This window comes from Artemia sp. Qi Xiang Cuo, chromosome 8 (genome assembly GCF_049724085.1).
Source record: "Artemia sp. Qi Xiang Cuo chromosome 8, ASM4972408v1, whole genome shotgun sequence".
NCBI lineage: Eukaryota > Metazoa > Arthropoda > Branchiopoda > Anostraca > Artemiidae > Artemia > Artemia sp. Qi Xiang Cuo.
This window is the reverse complement of record NC_142801.1, coordinates 41,242,510-41,264,833: the sequence shown is the minus strand read 5'-3', so window position 1 is coordinate 41,264,833 and position 22,324 is coordinate 41,242,510. Positions and strand designations below refer to the sequence as shown.

The 22,324-nt window shown below is 35.3% G+C and overlaps 1 protein-coding gene across 3 annotated transcripts in view; it reads left to right on the top strand.

Annotated features, from left to right (window-relative positions):
• Positions 1-22,324, top strand: part of LOC148949414 (queuine tRNA-ribosyltransferase accessory subunit 2) — a 120,018-nt gene that overhangs the window by 97,002 nt on the left and 692 nt on the right. For 2 of the 3 annotated variants that reach the window (XM_089093430.1, XM_089093431.1), the window contains exons 6-8: positions 14,199-14,368; positions 17,364-17,483; positions 21,366-21,491. In XM_089093430.1, the coding sequence (XP_088949556.1) occupies positions 14,199-14,368; positions 17,364-17,483; positions 21,366-21,491 (416 nt within the window). The remainder of the gene's footprint in view (positions 1-14,198; positions 14,369-17,363; positions 17,484-21,365; positions 21,492-22,324) is intronic. The other variant, XM_089093432.1, reaches the window with a different exon arrangement.

Genomic DNA, 22,324 nt, shown 5'->3' with positions numbered 1-22,324 from the left:
CACGCTAATTTTTTTCTCAAAATCACCAAATTAAAATTTTGAGGTAGCCATTTTGTTAAGCATAGTCTAAAATCTAATAAATATGTCTTTTAGGATGACTTAATCCCCCACAGTTCCCAGGGGAAGGGCTGCAAGTTATGAACTTTGCCCATTGCTTACATATTGTATTGGTTATTGGGAAGTATACCGGCATTTTCAGGAAGGATTTTTTTCTGGTGGGGGGGGGGGCTGGAGGAGGGGTTTACTCGGGAGAATCTTTCAGTGGGGGATGTTTCTTTGGGTTAAGGGACATTTCTATGAAGGGGCCGCCGGATTTCCAAGCATTATTTAAAAAACGATCAGAAATTAAATTAAAAAAAAACAAGTTCTTTCAACTGAAAGTAAGGAGCAACATTAGAACTCAAAACGAACAGAAGTTATTACGCATATGAGGGGGTTCTCCCCCAAGTCAATACCTCGCTCTTTACGCTACAGTTTTTTTTTTTTTTTTTTGGTTTGAAAAGTGGTATATATTCTTATTAACCGGGCTTTGTGGTTCTGGGGTTTTTTTATTAAATTTTTTTTTTAATTTTAAATTAAATAGCGTGTTATTTACTAAGGGGAGAACCCCCTCATATACGGAATAACATATACGTAAAAAAAAACAAAAAAAAACAAGCGATACGGCTGAATAGTAATCGAAACTTTTAAAAACGGAATTTTGATATCAATAAATGTATCAAAAGAATGGGCTTATAATGCTGATTCTAAATATATAAATTTTATTAAGTTTAGTATTACTCATCAAAGGCTATGAGCCTGAGAAAATTTACCTGATTTTTTAAAGAGGGGGAAAACATCCCCTACAAGTGAAAGAATTTTAATGAAAATCACACCGTCAGATTCAGCGTATCAAAAAACCCTATTACATAGGTTTCAAGCTCATATCTGCAAAAATCTACAATTTTGTATGTTTTGCCAGAAGAAAAAGATACGAATATAGAAGTTCGTTACCTAAGTTAATTTGTAAAATACGTCAGAAGCAAATTTAGAGACAGCCATTTAGCAAAAGAAAAGTAAAAATTTTATGCAAATTTTTTTTACTTATTTAATGACGGTTAGCCAAAATAAAAGCTGCATTAACTAAAAAACGATCAGAAATTAAATAAAAAAAAAACAAGTTTTTTAAACTGAAAGTAAGGAGCGACATTAAAACTTAAAACGAACAGAAATTATTCCCTATATGAAAGGGCTGTCCCCTCCTCAACGCCTCGCTCTTTACGCCAAAGTTTGACTCTGTCTCACAACTTTATTTTTTAAAACAATAAAAAAATTTAGAGTAAAGAGCGAGGCGTTGAGGAGGGGACAGCCCCTTTCATATACGGAATAATTTCTGTTCGTTTTAAGTTTTAATTTCGCTCCTTACTTTCAGTTTAAAAAACTTGTTTTTTTTTTATTTAATTAAGGAAAGAATGAAACTCATTTTGTATGTAATTTTGATTAGCTTTACTAGTATGCATGTATTTCACAAGTTTTACCTGACATAGGGATACCATATAGATCTTATGGTAGAGGCTCCACTGTGCCGGGTAAAGAAAGTAAAGCTTCGAAACCCGTTAAGGCAGGTGGTATTTCTTCTGATGAGTCCTAATGGAAGTTTCTACTTGGAAATATGTCGCTAGATTTAAGGTGCTTTTGCTTGTAAATGTACAATGACTTACATTTATTAATGACGACTTTGCATGGATTTGGACATTTCTATTTGGTTGAAGGTTCGGTTATACTGTTTGGTCCTAGGTAGTTGGATAGATGAGTAAGGTCAAAACCTCGTTCAAGTGCACATTTGTCTTAATTGCTGGATTAGGATGACAGTATTTTTTTTTTCTTTTTTTTTTTCTTGCCAAGTAATTACCTCTAAAACATGATATGGTTGAATTAGTTTCCGCTTAACCAACTCAAAATAAGATTTCATTTTCTTTGGCCTTGCTACTTAAAGATTATTCCTTACGTTGTCAAGCAGGAGAAACTTTCAGTTAGTTCAATATCATAGAGCAGCCTAAAATTTCTGAAGAACTTTGAGTTGGTCTACCAGTTTAAATTTCTATCAGCCAAATTTCTCATTTTATATTGAATTTTTTTAGAAACATGTGCATCCAAAGAAAGTTTTTTTTTATTTAGGCATAAAAACAGTTATCTTCAACGGCCACCTTGGGTTAGAAATATTGTTTGCAATTGAACGACTGTGAAAACTTCGAATAACTCTCATGGTGTGCAGACAGCGTATTTCCTTAATAAGAATTCCTTTAGGTAAATTGAATGCTCAAAAATAAAACTTGTATTAGCCTACTCTCAAGGAGCAATTTGCCCCTTTTTAAAAATTCTAAAGCATAAATTGTGAATAGTTGTGATTGTTAACTTCTTATCTAACGAGGACTGCTTCAAAAAGAAATAATTTGTGATCGTCTGGAATCTTTCAATGGCTAACAAAATCTCTTCTGGTAATAAGCAGAAGGTAGATTTCTCATTACCTTGCAGTTTTTCACGACACAGATCATATAGAGAAATCAAAAGAAAAAAAGAATAGCTTTTCAAACGAACGCAAAAGAATGTGACGTGGATACTTAAAACAAACATAAATTATTTTCGAGTTTTGGGGGCTACCATTCATTACTGTGTCCCACTCTAATTACGCTACAATTCCAAAGTACTGACAAAATATTACCTCAGTTTAGCAAGAATTGAACTTCATAGAGTTTAATGAGGCGGGGATTAATATGGGCAGCAACCATCTAATATTGAGCACTATTTTCGCTTGTGTTAACTTTTAACGTTACTTCTTACTTTCTGTAGGAGAGACTCGTGCTTTTGTGTCCACACTTCTTTTCCGTGCACTGAAAATTGAACTAAACTATCCAATGCCTTCTTGAACTAGAAACATGAAGAATTCCCAGAAAACTTTTCCAAGCATAATAATAGTCGTAAGATGTACAAATCAGAAAATACAAACTGAAAAAAAAAACCCATACACACAAATCATTAAACCGGAAGTGTGATATCATGATAATGGCCATCTGTGTTCTGAAAACTGACCGGTCTGTCGTAACGAGCGGAGGGATACGATGTCAGGCTATGTTAAAAATGAATAATATTTTTTCCTTTTATACATATAGTTAATTCATGATCTTGAATTAGTGATTTCCACATTTAGTCCCTCCTTAATTGGTGTCATTTATCATTACCTTGATCTCTTGCCTAAAGTAAGACATGAGAAGTTGCTTTCCTTTGAATTATCTATCCCTTACCTCTTCAAAGGGCAATGAAGAAATTGTGTTTCGCTCTTTGGTTTTAACAAGGTAGAATTTGCCTATGAAGTTTTTTTTTTTAATTGGCTACTTTCGTAATTTGGAGCCTTTGTCTTTGGGGCTGCAAAGATTTTCTTATCTCTGTTTTGAGGTCTTCCAACAGTTCTTAGTACATTGGCTATCTTGAAATTTTGATCCGATGCCTTGTACGGTTCCGGGACAGAATAAGCATTGAAAGTGCCTCTAACTGCCTTTTAATTGTTTTTGGCCTTTAAAAGATACTTTTTGATTAAATGAGCCTTCCTTTAACTTTCTAGGATCGTTGTTTGTATATGATTAATTAAAAAAAAACTTTCCTAAAAATATGTTTTTCAAAGAAAAGTAATGGACATTTTAAACTTAAGATCAGCAGATACAAATACCTTTTAAAATTAAAACTCAAAACGACCAGAAATTATTATTAAAGGATAAATGAAACCCAAAACGAACAGAAATTAAATAAACAATCATAGCAAAAACATACAACAAGTAATAATATAAATGAATAAATAGATCTTAAAGCGAGTAATGCTTATATTGAATATGAAAATCAAACTTAAAACGAAAAAAGAATGTTTTCCTGTTTAAGTTCAAATGAACCTTATAGAACAGAGATTAAATAAACAATCAATGCAACCAAACATAGAACATATATTAGTCTGAATGAATACACAAGTATTTAAACAGGTGAAACTTATATTTAATATACAAATCAAGCTTGAAAAGAACAAAAATCACCACTAACAAGAGTTTGGGCATGACCTCCTTCTCTCACTGTAAAAGTCTAAAACCTACTGCGTCATTGGCGCTTTACTGAAAACCAATTTTATGACAAATAGTTTCTTTTGTACTTAATATTGAAAATTAGTATTAAAATTATAGTAACATTTTGAACTGATGAGATTTCAGGAATTAATATCATTATACATCAAATATTCAGTTTAATTTATTAGCTCTTTTAAAGTTGTGAAAGACGAACATAGTTTCACTACAAACAAGTGTTTGGATACTGCATCATTTCCTAACTGTAAATAAAAACCAAAAGCCTACTGCTTCATTAGCGCTTAACAGAACATGGATTTTATTACAAAAACTTTCTTTTCCAGGTCCTACAGCATTGAAAATAAAAATACAATTAAAGGGAAATAAATGCTTAGACTGTTGGATCTTCCAACAATTAATATCATTATACCTCAAATATTAAATTTGATGTTATTTATAATTTCCAAGACTGTCCAAGACGCATATAGTTTTCAGTAAAGAGCCAATGACGCAGTAAGTTTTAGACTTTTACAGTGAGAGAAGGAGGCCATGCCCAAACTCTTGTTTGTGCTTATTTTTTTTCGTTTCAAGCTTGATTTTTATATTCAATTTAAACTTCACTCGTTTCAAGATTTATTTATTAATTTACATTAATATCTATTGTATGTTTGTTTGCATTGATTGTTTATTTAATTTCTGTTCGTTTTAAGTTTCAGTTATACTTCAATAGGAAAATATTTTTTTTAGTATTAAGCTTGATATTCATATTCAATATAAGCATAAATCGCTGTGATATCTATTTATTCATTTATGCTATTACTTGTTGTATGTTTTTGCTATGATTGTTTATTTAATTTCTGTTCGTTTTGGGTTTCATTTATTCTTTAATAGTCATATCTGGTCGTTTTGATTTTGAATTTTAAAATGCAGTTGTATCTGTTGAGCTTAAGTTTAAAATGGCCTTTACTTTTCTTTGAAAAACTTATTTTTTCGGAAATTTTCTTTAATTAATTTTTGATCGTTTTTGATTGCGAAAAATTTCAAGTTTCTAAAACTTCCTTATTTCAAAATCAAACTTTAAGAAAAATCAAATATTCATCAAAGTAACAAAACTGATATCAAAGTAACAATATCAAATGAAAAAATGGGTTTGTGTCAACCTCGAAGTTTTTATTATCTGATGTTTGAACTACTTTGAACAAAATTGCTATCTCAAAATTTTTATCGGATGGGTTTGGGGAAAAAGGGCGTGGGGGGACTAGATTAAGCTTCGGTCTCTTTTGACTCTTTAAAAGGGAACTAGAACTTCCTATTTTCAATCAAGTTAGCCCTCTCTGAAGTTTATACGAGTATCACTTCTATAAGAACCATATATATCCCCGGAGTATAACTTACAACGCCTATCCCTGGGCCCTGGGGGGTTGTGTCAATTCCGGTGTTTTAATATCTGATGTTTGAAATGTTTTTAACAAAATCGTACCCTCAAATTTTTATCAGATGGGTTTTTTCATCCAATAAGACATAAGGCGTACTGGGCGAGAAAGGCTAGTTGCCCTCCGATCTTTTTCCACTCTAAGAAAATGAACTACAACTTTTAATTTCCAATCAAATGAACCATCTCTGAAATTTATACGAGCATACCTTCCATAAGAACCATATATGCCCCCAGAGCAATACTTAAAACGCCTGCCCCGGCCCTGCGGGGGGGGGGTGTCGACACAGGGGTTTTTCTTATCTGATCTTTGAACATTTTTTAACGAAATGACCATACGCAAAGGAGTTTTTGTTATATGATCTTTGAACTATTTTTAACAAAATGGCTACCTCAAATTTTTATCAGATGCATTTGGGGGAAAAGGGCTTGGGAGGGGGGGGCAGTTGCCCTCCGATCACCTTTGACTCTTAAAAAGGACATTAGAACCCCCGATATCCGATTTAATGAGTCCCCTTTGAATTTTATACGACGATCCCTTCTATATGAAGTGCCTCTGGGAAAAAAATAAATGGAGTGTGGGGGGAGGCTAGCTGCCCTCCAATCACTTTTGACTCTTAAAAAGTGAATTACAACTTTTAATTTCCAATCAAATGAGCCCTCTAGGAATTTTATACGAGCATCCCTTCCATAACAACCATATATGCCCCCAGGACATAACTTACAACGCCTACTCCTGGGGGCTGTGTCGACACCGGAGTTTTCTGTTATCAGAACTTTGAACTGTTTTTAATAAAATGTCTATCTCAAAGTTTTTATCTGATGCATGTAGGGCGTGGAGGAGGGGGGGAGGCTAGTTGCCCTCCGATCTCATTTGACTCTTAAAAAGTGAACAAGAACTTTCAATTTCAAATCAAATGAGCCCTCTCCGAAGTTTATACGTGCATCCCTTCCATAAGAACGATTTATGCCCCTAGACCATTACTCATAGTGCCTGCCTCCAGGCTCTGAGTGGTTGTGTCAACACAGGAATTTTTCTTATCTGACCTTTGAACTATTTTTAATGAAATGGCTATTATAAACAAGCCACAAAATGGCTTGGGGAAAATAGGGGGTGTGGGGGGCGCTAGTTGCCTTTGGATATCTTTTGACTCTTGAAATTTAAACTAAAACTTTCAATTTTCAATCAAATGAGCCCCTTCTGAAGTTTATACGAGCATCCCTTTCATAAGAACCATATACGCCCCCAGGACAACACTTATAACGCCTATCCCCAGGGCTCTGGGAGGCGTTTTGTTATCTAATTTTTGAACAAATTCAAAAACACTGGCTATCTCAAAATTTGTAGCGGACAGGTTTGGGGGAAAAAGAGCGGAGGGGGGGGGCTTGTTTAACTCTCTTGACTCTTAACAAGTGAACTAGAACTTTCAATTTCCAATCAAATGAGCTCTCTATGAAGTTTTATACTAGCATCCCTTTCATAAGAACCATGCATGCCCTTAAGGCATAACTTAGAACGTCAGCCCCTGTGCCCTGGGGGCTCTATTGACACCGGAGTTGTTCTTATCCGAACTTTGAACTATTTTTTTAACAAGATGTCTATCTCAAAATTTTCATCAGATAGGTTTTAAAAAAGAAGGCGTGGGGGGGATAGCTTTCCTCGGATCTCTTTTGACTATTAAAAAGTGAGCTCGTACTTTCAATATCCAATCAAATGAGCCCTGTCTGTAGTTTATATGAGAATCCCTTTCATACGAACAATATATGCCCCAGGGCATAACTTAAAACGCCTGCCCCCGGACCCTGGGGGGTTGTGTCGACACCTGAGTTTTTGTTATATGGTCTTTGAACTATTTCATAAAAATATATCCCAAATTTCTTATCAGATGGGTTTGAGGAAAAAAGGGCGTGGAGGGGGAGGGGCTAGGTGCCCTCCAATCTCTTTTGACTCTTAAAAAATGAACTAGAACTTTCAATTTCCAATCAAATTATCCCTCTTTAAAGTTAATACGAGCATCCCTTCCAATAAGAACCATATATGCCCCCAGGGCATAACTTACAACGCCTGCCCCCGGGCCCTGGTGGGTTGTATCGACACCGGAATTTTTGTTATATGATCTTTGAACTATTTTTAGCAAAATAGCTATCTTAAAATTTTTATTGGGTGTATTTGGGGGGGGGGGGAGCTGGTTACCCTCCGATATCTTTTGACACTAAAACAGTGAACTGGAACTCTCAAGTTCTAATCAAATGAGCCTTTTCTGAAGTTTATACGAGAAATGCTTCCATAAAAACCATATATGCCCCCAGGGCATAACTTTAAACCCTTGCCCCTGAAGACTGTGGGGGGAATGTCCTGCTTATATATATAATGTCCAGAAATTTCAACTACGTTGAACAAAATGGTTATATCAAAATTTTGATTGGATGTGTTTGGGGAAATGGTGGGCGTGGAAGGAGTGTCAGTTGCCTGATAATCACTTTTGACTATTAAAAAGGGAACTAGCCATTTAAATATCCAATCGAATGAGGCCTTTCTGAAGTTTCTACTGCACCGTTGTCTATACAAAACCTTATATGCCCCCAGGGCATAACTTACAACCCTTGCCCTGAGGGCTGTGGGGGAGTTGTCATCCCCAAAGACCGAATTTCCAGAACTTAAAACTGCGTTTAATAAAATGGCTGTCTAAAAATTTTGATTGGATGTGTTTGGGGAAAAGGTGGGCGTGAGAGGGGGGTTAGTTGTCCTCAAATCACTTTCGACTATTAAAAAGGGCACTAGCCCTTTGAATTTCCAATCGAATGAGTCTTTTTGAAGTTTCTACTATAACACCTTCTATAAAAACCTTATATGCCCCCAGAGTATAACTCAAAACCCTTGCCTTGAGGGTTGTGGGGGAGTGTCCTCCTCAAAAACATATTTTCTATATGGAAATCAACTACGCTGAGCAAAATGGATATCTCAAAATTTTGATTGGATGTATTTGGGGAAATGATGGGCGGGGGGGGGGGGGCGAGGTTCCCACCAAAGAATTTCGACTATTAAAAGGGCACTAGCCCATTGAATTCCCGAAAGACTAAGCAAGTCTTGAAGGTATTATGACAACGTGTAGTTGATACACCCTGGATGACCCAAGGGCGTATCTTTAAAACATGAACCTTGGGGCAGTGGGGGAGTATCCTCCTCAAAAACAAATTTCCTCTCTGAAAATAAACTAAGATGAACAAAATGGCTATCAAAAAATTTTGAGTGGAGGTGGTGTGGGGACGGAGGGGCGTCGGGGGGGGGGCTAGTAGCCCTCAAATCCCTTTTGACTATTAAAAAGGTCACTAGCCCTTTGAATTTACATTTGAATGAGCCTTTTTTTAAGTTTCTACGACAACGCCTTCTATAAAAACCTTATATGCCCCCAGGGCATAACTTAGACCCCTTGCCCTGAGGGTTGGGGGGGGGATTGTCCTCCTGAAAAACATATTTTCTATCTGGAAATCGACTACGCTGAACAAAATGGCTATCTCAAAATTTTGATTGGATGTGTTTGGGGGAATGATGGGCGTGGAGGGGGGGGGGCTAATTGCCCTCCAATCACTTTCGAATATTACAAAGGGCACGAAAACTCGATTTCCAATCCAATGAGCCCCCTTTGAAGTTTCTACCTCGACCCCTTCCATATGAAGTGCCTCTGGGGAAAAAAAATAATAATAAATAATAAAACATTGGAGCCGTATGGCCCTTACTGTAGGCAACGCTATAGCGTTCCCTCTGATAAGGCCGTTAACAAAAATAAATTAAAATAAAATAGTACATTTACTTACTTAAAATAATGCATTGAAGAATATTTCAAATAATGGAATACTTACACTTGTAAAACATTAGAACATTGAGAATTTAATCAGAAAATATAGAACGTAACCTATTGAAGGGGTCTTACACTTGAAGAATGTTTACTGAGCGATATGGAGAAGTAAACCCTATTGCGTCGACTATGAGTAATCTATTTTACTGATGTGACAACTCTAAAGATAATTTGTGACAACATGTGACAAGTATACTGTAGAGCATTACCTATATGCTCCATTTGACAACTTTAAAAAGATTTTAGGTTGCAGACAAATAACCCCACAATCTTGCGTTTCATACTGTTCTACATAAAGCCTATATCAAAACTTTAAGGAAAAAGGAAAATAAAGCAAATCGGACAGCCACATAGTAGCCTACCTACAAGAACTTAAATAAAAAAAAATCGCCTCTGTTTGAAATGGAACTTCCATATGTCTTTTCCTCTTAATTCCTTTTGGTTAACTCTTTAGTCAAATAAATTGTGAAATTTGTATCGTAGTTAGTCTTTTTTTTTAACTATTTATTGTTTTAGCTCCCATGTACAACACTGCTTGTTTTATTTGTTTATTACTTGTTTATCACGCCTCCATCTCTTACAGGGTCCGCCTTCAGCGGGGTTTAAAGGTCATTTGGGCGGCTGAGTATATGGGGTTGTTTAAAAGTAAATTTGAAAAAGTATTTGTTAGGTCAAGGCTCATAGTTTTTGTTTTTTCCATTGTTATTATCATGAGTTGATGAAAGATTGGTTATCTTTTCTTTCGTGTTTTTTTCCTACTTTTTTCTTTGTTTGCGTTTAGTTGATTGATAGTTAGAAAGTTAGTTGTATATACGCGCCCAGTCGCAATTGTTTTTGTACCTTTCTTAGAGTGGGTACTGAGAGTTTAGTTGAATGTCTGTTTTGGTTGTAAATAAAAGTGAACTGAACTGACAAGGATTGTAAGAAAATAATTTTAAATTTAGTGCAGGCCTTGAACTGGCTCAGTCTAACAGTAACGTGAGATATTTTTTTTTTTTTTAAAAGATTGTAGATCTTCACTTTGCAGTCGGGGCACTAAGGCGTCCATGTTTAAGAGCCGAGGGTCACACAGCAGTGGATCTAAGGGCGCTTTTTTTGTGGTCTTGCTCAGCTAGGTTTCTGCAAAGGTAATAGCTCTTCTATGCGATTCTTATTAGATTCCGACCATACCCCATTTCGCTTTTATTTTTTAGTGGAGAGCAAGTTCCACACGTGATTGCACATTGTTTATTCCAAAAGTGTCTTTCTATTTGAAAAGTTGTCTCAGTCGTGGAAGATGTAGATGACATATAACATTGATAAAATAACTGTAGTGTAATTTATGATGTGAAAGATGGTCACTGTGTAGAATCGTTTACTTTTCTCCACGGTTTAAAGAGTAGGAATGATGATCGTAAATGTTAGATTTTTTCTAGGGACTTACAAAAGTCTTTATGGAATGAGTTTAAATCATTTCGAATGCAGTTTCCCAGTCGCTATTTCTTACATCGTTCGTAGTCAAGAATTTTATTTTCATAGTTGAATAGAATTATAGAACGCATTCACTACTATATAAGCTTCGGCCTTCAGTTTGATTTTGAAATTGACAGCCGACAGATTGTTTCTACAGCTGAGTTGTAAGTTTTCAGATATTTTTTCCAGAAGGAGGGGGTAGGGAGGTATTACATTTAAATGATAATATCTCGAAGTTTTTTTTTATTGAAAGCAGGGATCCCAAAAAGTTAATTTTATTTTAATTTAAAGCAGAGACTGCATCCTATCCCGGTGGTATCCAGACGGGGGCGGGGGGGAGTGAATTATCATATTTAAATGATAATACCTCGATTTTGTTAATAATAAGTTAATAAGTTAATTTTTTTTATTTAAAACAGAGATGGTATCCTATCAAGATGGAATCCAGAGGGGGAGGGGCATAGGGAGTTATTATATTTAAGTGATAGTACCTTGATTTTTTTTTTTATTGAAAGTAGGGATGCCGAAAATTATAAAAGTTGACAAAAATTAACAAGATTTTCGTGAATTATACTTGATACAGCACTTGAGTGGTTTTGTTGCCCAAAGAGAAAGGGGAATGTGCGTCCAATCCGTTTTTTTTTCGTATTGATGAAATGGGTTTACTTTGAAAACATTCATTCATAAATACTAGGTATATTCACACTAAAACGAATTGGTGTGACGAGAGCGATATTTACATCCCGACCTAACGTTGCGCTCTGACAATGGCGCCCTTGGTCCAGTGCCCAAGTTACATTATAAGGCCAGGTCATAGTAAAAGCTTTCAATTTGGGAAGTTCAAGGAGGAGTCTTTGACAGGCTTATGACCTCAGGGTACTAGATGTTGCAACGTTCTTTCGTATCTACAGTGGTTCAAAAAATTCGATCACCCCACAAATGATTACCAAAAATATGCACAAATATAACAAATGTAACATTTGGAATATTATAACACTTTTTTCAAAGCTTTGAAGAAAAGCAAAAAAAGGCTAAATACCCCTAACAACGCTTGAAAGCTATTTTAATAAGAAACTCTTTGGAGATTTCCATGGAAATGACCATAGCAGAAGCTTTGAGCCTGGGTGGGGATCAAAGTGGAGTCTTTGATTATTTTGACCATAGGTGACTTATTGTTGCGACTTTCTTAAATTTGGTAATTTTTGTGAGCATTTGGAAATCAAAGCTTAAACTCAGTAACTGATACTAAGTGTCATAACATTTTCCTTGTATTAAAAGTGACGAACTAGGATGAACATCTCAACATCTTCCTGGAGCTACTTCAGTCTGTACATTCTTTCATTTAATTACATTTAAAACAGATGAGCCTTTCATTTTTTACCTAAGAAAATAGCTGGCACTTCATTTTTCTTCTTACCGAATAAACCATTAGGTGTGTTTTGTTTCATTGTAATTGAAATGTTCTCATGTGAAGTATTCATCATATATTTTTCAATTTGATAAATTTACTCCTTTTAGATGCAGTTTATAATTTGACTGATGTTAGGTATTTATGAGTTTATAATTTGGAATGAATCCCCAAAAGAGAAAATGAATATCAGCCAAAAGCAATAAAAAAGCAGCAGTTTTGCCTTAGCCTACATGACATATATTCTCTAAAGAAGCCAAAAAAACTTTAAAATATATTTTTTTTAAATTGTTATTAAAAACCAGTTTTTAATACAAGAAGGCTTTTTAGGAATTCAAAAGAGCAAAAAAAAAAAAAAATAATCAATATCAAAGTCGCCCATTTCAACTGTTTTAAAGGTGACAAAACAGATATAGGCAAAGGGCATTATGAAAAAATTAAGTTTTTGAGTTCAAAGTTATATTCAAAGTTTTTGACCAGATAACTGACGAATTTGGATATACGGTATTTGAGGTTTTGTATGCAGTAATGCTCGATGAAAAAAACTACTAATTTTGATAATTATTTATGTTAAGAATACATAGCTAATAGATACTTCAACTACTCGTATTATGCAAGGGGTTCTGAAACGCCACAACCATTTCGTTTCTACCAGATTTCTACTTCTCTTGATGAATAACGAAGAAGACCAGTTTCCATCCAGCGACTTGTGAATTTTTTAACTCGTGAAGAGGCTCAAATCTGTTGTAAATTTAAGCTGTGATTTAAGAAAGACTGATGAAAACATTAATGTTTGCGGTCAACATTGATCACGGCGGCGGCACGCCGCCAACATCTTACCGGCGGCGCGGCGTGGCGCACTTTTTTTGGCCCTGCCGCCGCCGGTCGTCCCTCAGCGGCGCGGCGCCGGGGTCTAACTACATTAATTGTAGTTATGTCACGTTTTATGGATGACAGGCTGCTAAAAATTTGTGCCTTTTGCCAATCTGTGTGGGGCCAACCAAAAAGCAGAACGTCATCGACCGGGGTGGGAAGAGATCATAAGATGGGATTGAATGAAAATTGGAACTTTGCGAGAGAAAATAAAGAGAAAAGTTTTGACCTGGTTGGGGTGAAGGAGGAGCTTTTGCAGCTGTGTTTTCGTCAGGTGACTTGGTCCTGCATTCAGTTTTTGGTAGTTGTTGGAGTGTAATGAAAAGTTCAAGTATTTGGGTTGAAAATCCTGAGTGGGTGGGCTATTATTAATTATTATTATTAAGGAGTTCATTCTTGATATTCAAGGCTAAGAAGCAATTGAGTGATTTAACACAAAGAATAACCTCTCAGAAGCCTATCTGACCACGTCCACTGTTTAAGCTTATATTTGTTTGTGTTTAGTCGTCAAAGCACTTCATATTACTCTTAATTTTATAAAGTCTCAAGGATAGCTTCAAGGAAGTTTACAATTCTTGCTGCGATTTCCGATATGTTTCGTTTGTCTATTATATTGGCGTTCTCTTTTTCGAAGTTGTACCCCCCCCCCCTCCGAAATGAATTGCTATGTGTGTATGCATCCGAAAGTGTACATTTGCAATCTGAGTATCAATATCAATTTTAAAAATTTTAAGTGTGAATCAAAGCACGGTTTGATTCTTTTTCTTCTTTTTTTACTTCATTTTACTTGGGAAGATTTAGTATAAGGGTCAGCTGTCAACATTTGCGTCAGCATGTGCAATTTTAATATTTTCTGTTGTTTAAAACCCGGAATCAATTTTCGTTTTAATATATCGCCTTGGTCAGAATATGGTGTTTTCGATAAATTTTGCCGTTTCTTTCAAGTCAATAATTAGGAAGCTCTTTTAGGGTTCTATCAATTTTTTATTCATTCAAAAGTTTTTAATTTTGCAGTTGATCTGCGACACATTTTCAAATAAGTCAAAGAACACTTTTTAACGTAAGGTAATCTGCTGTTTTGGTCCTTTTCTTAGGAAGCACTGAGGACACCATGGAAAGTAAATGTATTTCCTGGACCCTTATCACCATACGAAGTAATAGATTTAGTTGAAGCAGGAATAGACGTGTTTGATACTTCATTGCCTTTTGTTGCTACTGAAAGAGGATGTGCTCTTGTTTTTTGCAACAGGATAGCAACATCAAAGTAAGTTCTCTCCCCTTTCTCTTTCTTTTTTCTCCCCCTTCTCCCTCTCTCTTTCTTTCTCTCACTCTCTCTCATTCTTTCTGTGTTCACGGATCTCCCCCTAAATGAGCTTTTCTGCTCATGTTCCCTTGTAAATGAGTGTTTTAATGTATTCTTGTGTGAATTTTACTTTAAAAATCAATTAGCAAAAGTAAATCTTCTTTTAAATACTCGTTTCCAATGAGAATTTAAGAGAAAAATTCCTCTGAGACGTAACATGTCTTCCTCACAAAGTAAATCTTCCTTTACATCCAGAGTATCACAAATTTTTTTCATTCTTTTCTATATTTTTTTTCCTGTAATTCTATCACGGTTTAGCACATTCTCAGTATGTTCTGCCCTTCTCTGTTTAACTCTTTTCTTCTCGGTAATTGTGACCCCGTTCCCATATTTAACTGGGACAAGTCCAGATTAGCTATTCTCTCTCAATTTATTAACATCCCAGCACAATATTTTATTATTGTGGCGTCGGGCTGTATCCTCAAGATTTTCGACAATTTTATCCATGGCCTCCGCTTCACATCTCCTTAATGCACATTTTAATGCTTTCTACACTTCACATTCCTCTTACTTTGATATGATCTATGACTCAAATAATTCTTGTACCTCCCCCTCTTCACTGAAATTATTCCATCTATCTTCTATATTGTAAATTTTTAAACTCTCTTGTTTAGTATTCAATTGTTCCTGGAATGTTTCTCATAAAATCTCATCCTGGAGTCCACTAACGTCATAACTTCATGGAAGATAGTTCCGCTTCCTAAATTTTTGATTTAAATTAACCCTAGACACTACTAGGTGGGGGTCTTTACTTTTAACATCAATAACAGCACTCCTATATACCCTAGTATCTTGTGTCGATCCTGCCAGTCTTTGGTTTACAGTAACATAATCAATAAAGCTAGCTATCTTACCATCTTGTGAATTTAATGTTAACTTGTTAGCCATCTTATGGCCAAATATTATATTAGTTATAACTAGATTATTGTGCATTTTTACCTGGGATCCTGTCTATTTGTTCCTGTTGCTATAAATAAAATTCATCTGAGTCACTAATATCACCATCAGTTGATTTGACAGGGGCATATACCACAATGACTGACACACTACAGTTTATGGTCATAAAATAAGCGACTAGCATTATATTGTTAATGCCTTCCCAGCCTAAGCAAAACTTGGCATCTTCCCGTCTGAATTTGACAGTCAGAATGTCGATACAAGAGTTGTTTTTTTAACGTCGTAACATTCCGAATTGTAATTTTCGTATTTTTCAAATCATTGAAATTATTTTGGCCTGAGGAAAAGCAGTGGTTTTTGTCGGCCAACCGTCGAGGGTCAAACGAAAAGCAGGTCATCCCCGAATGGGGTTGGAGAATGTCGCAAGGAAAGATTTAAGAGAAATAGGAACTTTTTTGGAGGATGTAAGGAGGGAGGCTTTGAATAGACTGGGATGCAGGAAGAGCGTGCGTAGCTGTATCAGCCTCAAGTGGATCGGGGCTGGAGTGAATTAATAGTAGTAGTAGTAGTATTGATATGACTACTGCCGTTATATCGTTATGCCATTGGCATTGCAAAGTAACCACCATTTGCTTTATATATATATTTTTTTTGCATCATTGTGCATCTGGGGAATCTATGCGTGAAGACAAAGTAGCTGAGTAAGAGCTAAGACGTTTATAAGGGTCCGAAACACTCATAGGAAAAGACAAAAGTTCATAAACAGACCCAACACTAGTTTGATAAAGTATTGGCGCTCCATTTAGCAAACTATTACGAAAAACTAAACTTAGAACATCTCTGGCACTTTGAAAAAAATCTTTCCTTAATTTAAAAATTGAATGATTGCCATATTATCAAATTGTTATAACGGAAACGCGAGTTTATTTTTTTTTTTTTTTAAATGTACCTGGAAGACACATTCTCAGTAGCCTCGCAGGAATATTTAGAATTCAATATTTCAGATGAAAATTCTTAAGGTTAATAGAAGGTCAATGGAAATTGTTTGTAAGATTAATAGATCTCGTCAACTCAAAATTATCAGCCAGACCGTATATCTAAATAATTGATCTTCTCTCTTCTGCAAATAATATTTAATATATAATAATATAACCCAAAACATAGGGTCAAGTTATCCACATAATGGGTTTCATGAATTCACGATTTGGCAATTGGATTTTTTAAATTACAAGTTAAAAAAAAAGTATCTTTGCAGTAGAACTCGTTTTTCCGATTTAAAGGTGATATGTAATTCTGCTGCTTTCTAGCTTGTGAAAAGCGCTCTTCATTGACAACTATTTATAATTACAAGGGGAGGAGGGTCCAGAATTATAATTTTGTTGTTTTTCATTGTCAGTTTGTCTGCATATTACTGTTATTAATTGTAAGTACTTTGTTTTCGTATTTTGTACTTAGTAAGAGTTTGTAACACCTAACCAATCAAGTTAGGTTATACAACGGGTGGCTGCTGTCAAGAACATTCTTCAAGATAATTCAACAATTAGAGCCCGGTTGATTTTTGTTCATCCTAAGAGAGCATTTGCCTTGTTTTGTCTTACGGCTAAAGATCCAGTTGAAATTTTCAGTAGAAGTTTTTTCTTGTTGCGGAAGGGAGGACCGATACTTTTTTCCGGGTCTCACAATGGAATATGCACTATGGGTTTTCCCTTTTTATGGCCGTCTTCTGACAAGCTCTTTGGCTAGTCTATTATAATCTGAAAGTAGTTTTTTATCTGACTCTTGACCAAGAGAAATCCACTCTTGACCAAGAGAAATCCAGTTTTCCCGTTTTTTTTCTTACTTTGATTCATAATATTTTTTCGTAATACTTTACTGTGTTTAAACAGAAAATTATCTTTTGAATTTGATTTATTATATATATATATATATATATATATATATATATATATATATATATATATATATATATATATATATATATATATATATATTTCATCAGATATAGCCATAATAGAGACACCACATGCCCACCTGAAGAAACACCTTCTTCAATGCCCAAAGATGAAAGTATCAAGAATGATATATCTAGAGGATATGAAATCGATTTAAATTTGCAAGAGTAAGTATCAGTTATATGTTGCTATTACAATACAAAATAGGAGATGTCGTATCTTGGCTAGTTAAAGGCAATCGTTGATTGTACCGGATTACATTTGAATTTTATGACCAGTTGTAGTCAAGTCCTCTCCATCTAAGTTTATGAAAAAAAAAATTACAAAAGAATTGCACTGATACCAAGGTTCAAGATTTTTGTTCGGGGGGTGGGCATTTTTGCTGTAGGGGGGGGGGGTATCAAAAGAACTTTACAAAACAGAACAAAAATTTGTTTACATGTTTTTTTTTTGCTTTTTCACGAGTTGAACAAAATTTCGGGGGGAGGGGCGAACCGGGTACCCAAGCCCTCCCTCCCCGCGATTGCGGCTCTGGGGAAGGCATTTGTTGTCAAAACATATGAAGGGTCAGAAACGTACTTGTTTTCATGTCAGCTGAAAAAATTATAGATAAAAGATCGTATGATAACATTAAAAGCTGAAATGAAAAGCAGAGAAGGTTAAGTTTTCCTCTTTAAGTTAGTGATTGGAAAGGAATATTTATTTCTCAATTACTTGTATTTGCGTTCCTTCTCGGTGCTCCACATGGACTAGGTTTTGTCGGTTTCATGTAAACACTTCTTTGCACCTGACATGCGTCAATGCCGCACTCTTTTACAGCTACAAAAATGTGTTACAGGACAGTTTGTCAAATGAACTTCCAAGTGAACAATGAATCAAAGCTATAACGCTGGCAAAGGAATTATTTCGTAGTTTCGAATAAGACGGTTAGCAAAACCATTTCTTAGCTGAAACGAAGTAAGGATTTCTTTGCTGAAACGAAGTTAGGTATTGATGGTATCACTACCAACCACCTTATCCATACTTGGTCTACGATTTGAAAACGTCTAACCCTCTTTTTGTATATTTGTGTAGACGCTGGCTCAGTTCTCAAGTTTCTCTGTGCCTGTATAGTTACAAATATTGTGATTTAGGGAAAGAATCCAAACACTTGTTCTATCTATCAAACGCCAACTGTGCTTCCCAACCTTAAGGAAATGACTTGAGAGAATACTTCTCTTGGAGCTGGTTGTAAAGTGTTATACTGAATGCATGTAATTTTTTTAGGGGACAAGTAGGTCAAAAAACTGCGCATAGGCTACTAAAAAGATGATGCAAGTGTTCTGGTCTTTTCATATGTAATGTGAGTATTTCTATTGTGTTCGATTCGGTTTAGCAGTCTCGGGCACTCCATTTTTCCTTGAACCTGGTATGAATCTTTGTGTCATCGTGCTTTTAGCTCCTTGGCACTTGCATAGCTCCATAAGACTCAATAATTTCAGTCTCAGTGGAGTGAAACTCCACTGAGGCCTCAGACGAGGTTCGATTCTAAGCCCCATGTAGTTTAATGTATTAACGACCACAGCGACAAAAAATGTTCGGGACGATTTTTCTGTGGATGATAGTGATTTTAGGTTAGTCTCCTGCGCTGATGATCTCCTATTGATAAGCATTAGTTTAATTACCCTACAATCGAGTCTTGACCATCTTTTCTGTAGTTACACAAGCCTGGATCTATAAGCAAATGCATCGACAACATAGTTCCTTGTACTTAGTTTTGTTAGTAAACCTTCAGTTATACCCACTCAAAAAATTTATTACATGAAGTATACATATGGTGTAAACATAGAGCGAAAAAAAGAAACAAAAATATAGACAAAACACCTTCTAATAACACAACTTCAAAAAAAGAAAAACATCTTCGATTAAAAAATTACAGAAATTGGCGCCGGACAAGCTATTCGTCGAACCCAACGACTTCTTGTACCATAATGTCCGTTCCCCCGTTGGCTTTGATTGGATTTACGACCCCATAGAGGGACACCAGGTGCCGGTTTCTAGCCTATAGATACAATCCATGTAAGAACTTGGAAAATCAAAAAAATAATGATCGTTAGCGACATCTTATCAGGTTATCTTATCAAAAATAGCGGAGATATTCTAAAAAGACGACAAAGAAATCAAATGCATTACAGATATTTTTTTTTTTATTATGCTTTTTTTATATAATTATATTGAGTTTTAAACGAAACTAGTGTAGGCTACCAATGTCTTACGGAGCTTTGAAGCCGCAAGACCTTATGTTGTTTATGGGTGAGACAAAGATAAGCATTAGCCTTTTTTCATTATCTTGGGTATTGCTTACGGTTTAGATTTGTGTTGCATGCGTCTACTCATCTGTGATTCAATTGCAAGAAATATACGTGCAGATTATGCTAAAATTGTTCGTTTAAAGGAGTTTTAACAGACGTATACTGACTAGGCTGTTGACGTATACTGTGTTGCTTTAGTATAACTTTTGTATGTATCCCCTCTGTGGGATTAGCGTAGTGCAACTGATAAACAACGAGTGTGATCAGTATTTTGCAAGTATCTTAAATTGCTTTTGGTGCTTTATTGTAGAAGTTCGTCTCATAGGTGATGTACTCAACCCTCTAGATGATACTGAGAAATAGAAGCTGTAGCCCGCAAAAAAAGCGTTCGAGTTTCTGTCCGAGTCTCTAATAACGCAAATTATCGTCGAGAACTGATGGTGTCTATATTCGTGTCAAGTGTGTTCTTTGTGTGTTTTGTAATTCTATTTTTCTTTTCTTTTTTATTCCTACTTTGTTTTTTTTTCTTTGTATGGTGGGATAAAATAAAGTTTTTGTTTATTAGCATGTATAACCCCACAATTAACCCTTGGAACCTATGTTCCTTTTTAGGGAAAATTGGAAAATAAATTACTTTATGGAATTCCTCCAGTGATCCTCCGTCAACCTACACATCAGACTTTGCGAGTCTACTGACGAGACCCTCGTCAACATACTGTTCACATGCAGGAGCCCCACCATCAAAGCTCAGAACTTGTGTCAAAAATTAACCCAGCTTTTTCCACGAAACAATCTCCAGATATCATTAGCACCACTAAAATCTTTACAAAACCCAGACGAGTAAATAGTCGTCTTCACACTGTACTTCATAATAGCATGAATAAGGCCCTAATACTTGTAGATTCGTTCTTGGGTAGTATACGAAGACAAAGATGAAGAAGGAGACGAGCAGTGGATATCGACGTAAGCTATTTGTTACCGAGCTTTCAGAGAATATCACGTCAGAAAATTTATTTTCAGCACAATTTCTTACACAACACACCAGGGTGTTAAGATGCTTTGGGGCAACTTCTCCTTCTCTGTCCAAACTCATTTAGTGATTCTATTTTGCCATATCCTAAATAAGCATCCTGCCCTGTTTTAACTGTGTAAAAGGTTTTTAATGAAGTTGTTGTAAGAATACAGTCTTTATTTATGACAAAAAAAAAATTGTTTTGACTATTTTTATGATACCTTATTCCTAATCATCATCTCAAGTCTCATGAATTAATGTTACTGAATGTAGAAGTAATGTAGACTAAAAATTAAACGCAGGCAATGGTTAACTTATGCAAAACACAACCTACACTAACACAAATCCTGGCAAAACTAAACCATAGCAATACTCGACTAACGTAAATTTTCAATTCAATTTAGACCAGTCCACAGCTCTGACTTTAATTTTGGCAATTTAGATCCTATATGGTTAACTTTGGCGGGGTTAATTCTTATATAAGAAGGGTTTCATGTGTTAATTTTTTTTAGGCTGAGCTTCGCTATGCTGAATTTGGAATTGGCTATATGTTGTTCGGTTGAATTTTTTGATACATGGTTTGTTAACGAAAAGCTGTCTCGAAAAAGGTTATTTCTCCATTATATTAAATAGATGTATATGCAATCTCTAATTTCATTCTGGCGTTGAGGGCATAGTTTTTAGGTTTTTATAAGGGTTTGCGCTCATAGGGAATTGTGTTTTTTCATGTTATTTTTTCTTTTTAGATTCCGAGATGACTTCCAGCCGATATCATCTAAGTGTGAATGCTATACTTGTCGAAAATATTCTAGAGCATATATAAATCATCTTTTGACTGTCAAGGAATTATTAGGCCCAATTTTGCTGATGATGTAAGCTATTTCCTTTAAGATCTGCGAAATTTTTCTGTTCTTTTATGTAATGGAATTTATAGTCTATCTAAAATCAAAACCAACCCTAAAAAAGGAGGCTCGGAGTTAGAAAGCTTCCTGAATTAAAACCAAGTATTTTCAGTAGGCATCAAGACATGGCTGATTGTAGAAAAAGCCAAGACAGATAGTCCGAGTAATTTAAAGGCAAATCTGGGATAAGCCCTTTCTAGGGGATTTCTGCAATCTTTTTTTCTCTTTAGAACACAATAATTGCTCATAACAATCTTTTTGTTGAGAATATGTTTGGATTTTGGATCAAATTATGAAATTCAAAAATTTTATACTTTAAACTAGGCTCTTCGGGTAAAATTCGTACTTCTTTCCATTCCGAAAAGCTATATTTGCTGGATTTTCAGAGTTGCTTCCAATTTAACTGCATCTCAGCCCCCTCTTCCTAAAGCTAGGCATAGCCCTAAACTACGCCAAAAGTGCACTGACTTTGTTTTTTTATTTAAAAGGCAATATGAACCGACTGTTGGTGAGAAATACGTACAAAAAGAATGCAGAACAGCAAAATTAATGTTTGGCGATAAAAAAAAAAGTCCTAGGCTGTATACAAAAGTTTGCTGATTTTCTTTATGTAGTATTACTATTTTCATGATTCCAGCTTTTCATTAATTTAACAATTTCTGTATATAGCCTAGGGGGCTGTATTCGCGTATTAGAGGGGAAGTTAAACTAGAAGCGACTCTTGCAATTCAAGGTATAAAAAATTCCTGAATGTAATGAAAAAAGAATTTTGTTGTCGTGGATGTTCAGTGTTTTGCATACCG